General features: G+C 41.3%; 1 protein-coding gene across 1 annotated transcript in view; it reads right to left on the bottom strand.

Moving 5' to 3' along the window:
- LOC104411299 (complement C4-like) overlaps nt 1-1,023 on the bottom strand; it is a 43,643-nt gene that overhangs the window by 22,162 nt on the left and 20,458 nt on the right. The window contains exon 20 of the mRNA XM_010021687.1: nt 649-788. Coding sequence (XP_010019989.1) covers nt 649-788 — 140 coding nt within the window. The remainder of the gene's footprint in view (nt 1-648; nt 789-1,023) is intronic.

The raw sequence follows: 1,023 nt of genomic DNA, 5'->3' as shown, positions 1-1,023 counted from the left end.
CCTACACTGAATTTTCAATGTAGTTTTGGCCTATCCCTGAACAACAGGGAAACAAGAAGGATAGTACATTTTTATACGTCCCAGATCTACACCGTTCAACACAGCTCAGAAGATGCTGGTCAAGCAGAGCTGGCTGAGATAGGAAGAAAAGAAAAAATAAGCATCAGCCTGAGGATCATGTTGGCCCTAAGCCCAGTGACAACTGTAGCCATATGGAGGGATGGATAAGTGTCACATGCAGACAAAGTGTGGCTTTGCACTATATGCACAATGAATTTTGAGGCTAACCTTGGAGTTTATGCTCATAATTTACCTCTGTACCTTGTGTACCTGCTTTATCAGCAGCTCTGTGTTGCCTGGATTGGCAGGGAGCAAAAAAGTAGCTGGTTGCTTCAACGAAGGAGGAGAAGACACACCCAAACACAAGGAATTTGGCTGTGTAATATGGCAAATAAAATCCATTTTATATAAGATTGATTAGCAGATAGAACTGGGTCCTGTCCTTGGTCAGACTTTCAAAATGAGAGCACCATGTCTGCACTGTAGGAGGGCACTGAAAGGTGCTTGGGTCATTTACACTGAATTATTACATAGCCATACATCTAACTAGATAGAAGTCTATAGCAAAACAGTTGGTGATAATACTACCTGGACATCGTTGGGCAGGTAGTTGTAAATCACTGCTTTTATTTCTAGTTGTTCATGTCGTCTGACTGAGTATGGTAATCTCAGGGATACAAAAAAGGCTTTGAAAACTGCAAAGGTGTGGGGTTCAGCTATGCAAAATCCTGTGTTGAGAAAAAAAGAGAGTTGAGAATTACACACTTAATATCAGCTGATAAAAACTTGAATGTTTAATCAAAACTCATTGTCTGGGCATCCCCGAGGTCAAGAGCAGGAGAGGGAGACAGGCATATCCAGAAAGCATTTCAATTCACCTGCTCTAGAGACCTATCTCAGGGATAGATGATTTGCTCTCTAGAGTCACTGCCATGGTTTTTAATTGGTAAAATTTAGCAGGAA

The sequence above is a fragment of the Nestor notabilis genome, unplaced genomic scaffold (genome assembly GCF_000696875.1).
Source record: "Nestor notabilis isolate BGI_N333 unplaced genomic scaffold, ASM69687v1 scaffold819, whole genome shotgun sequence".
Classification (NCBI taxonomy): domain Eukaryota; kingdom Metazoa; phylum Chordata; class Aves; order Psittaciformes; family Psittacidae; genus Nestor; species Nestor notabilis.
This window is presented reverse-complemented; position numbering and strand designations above follow the sequence as displayed.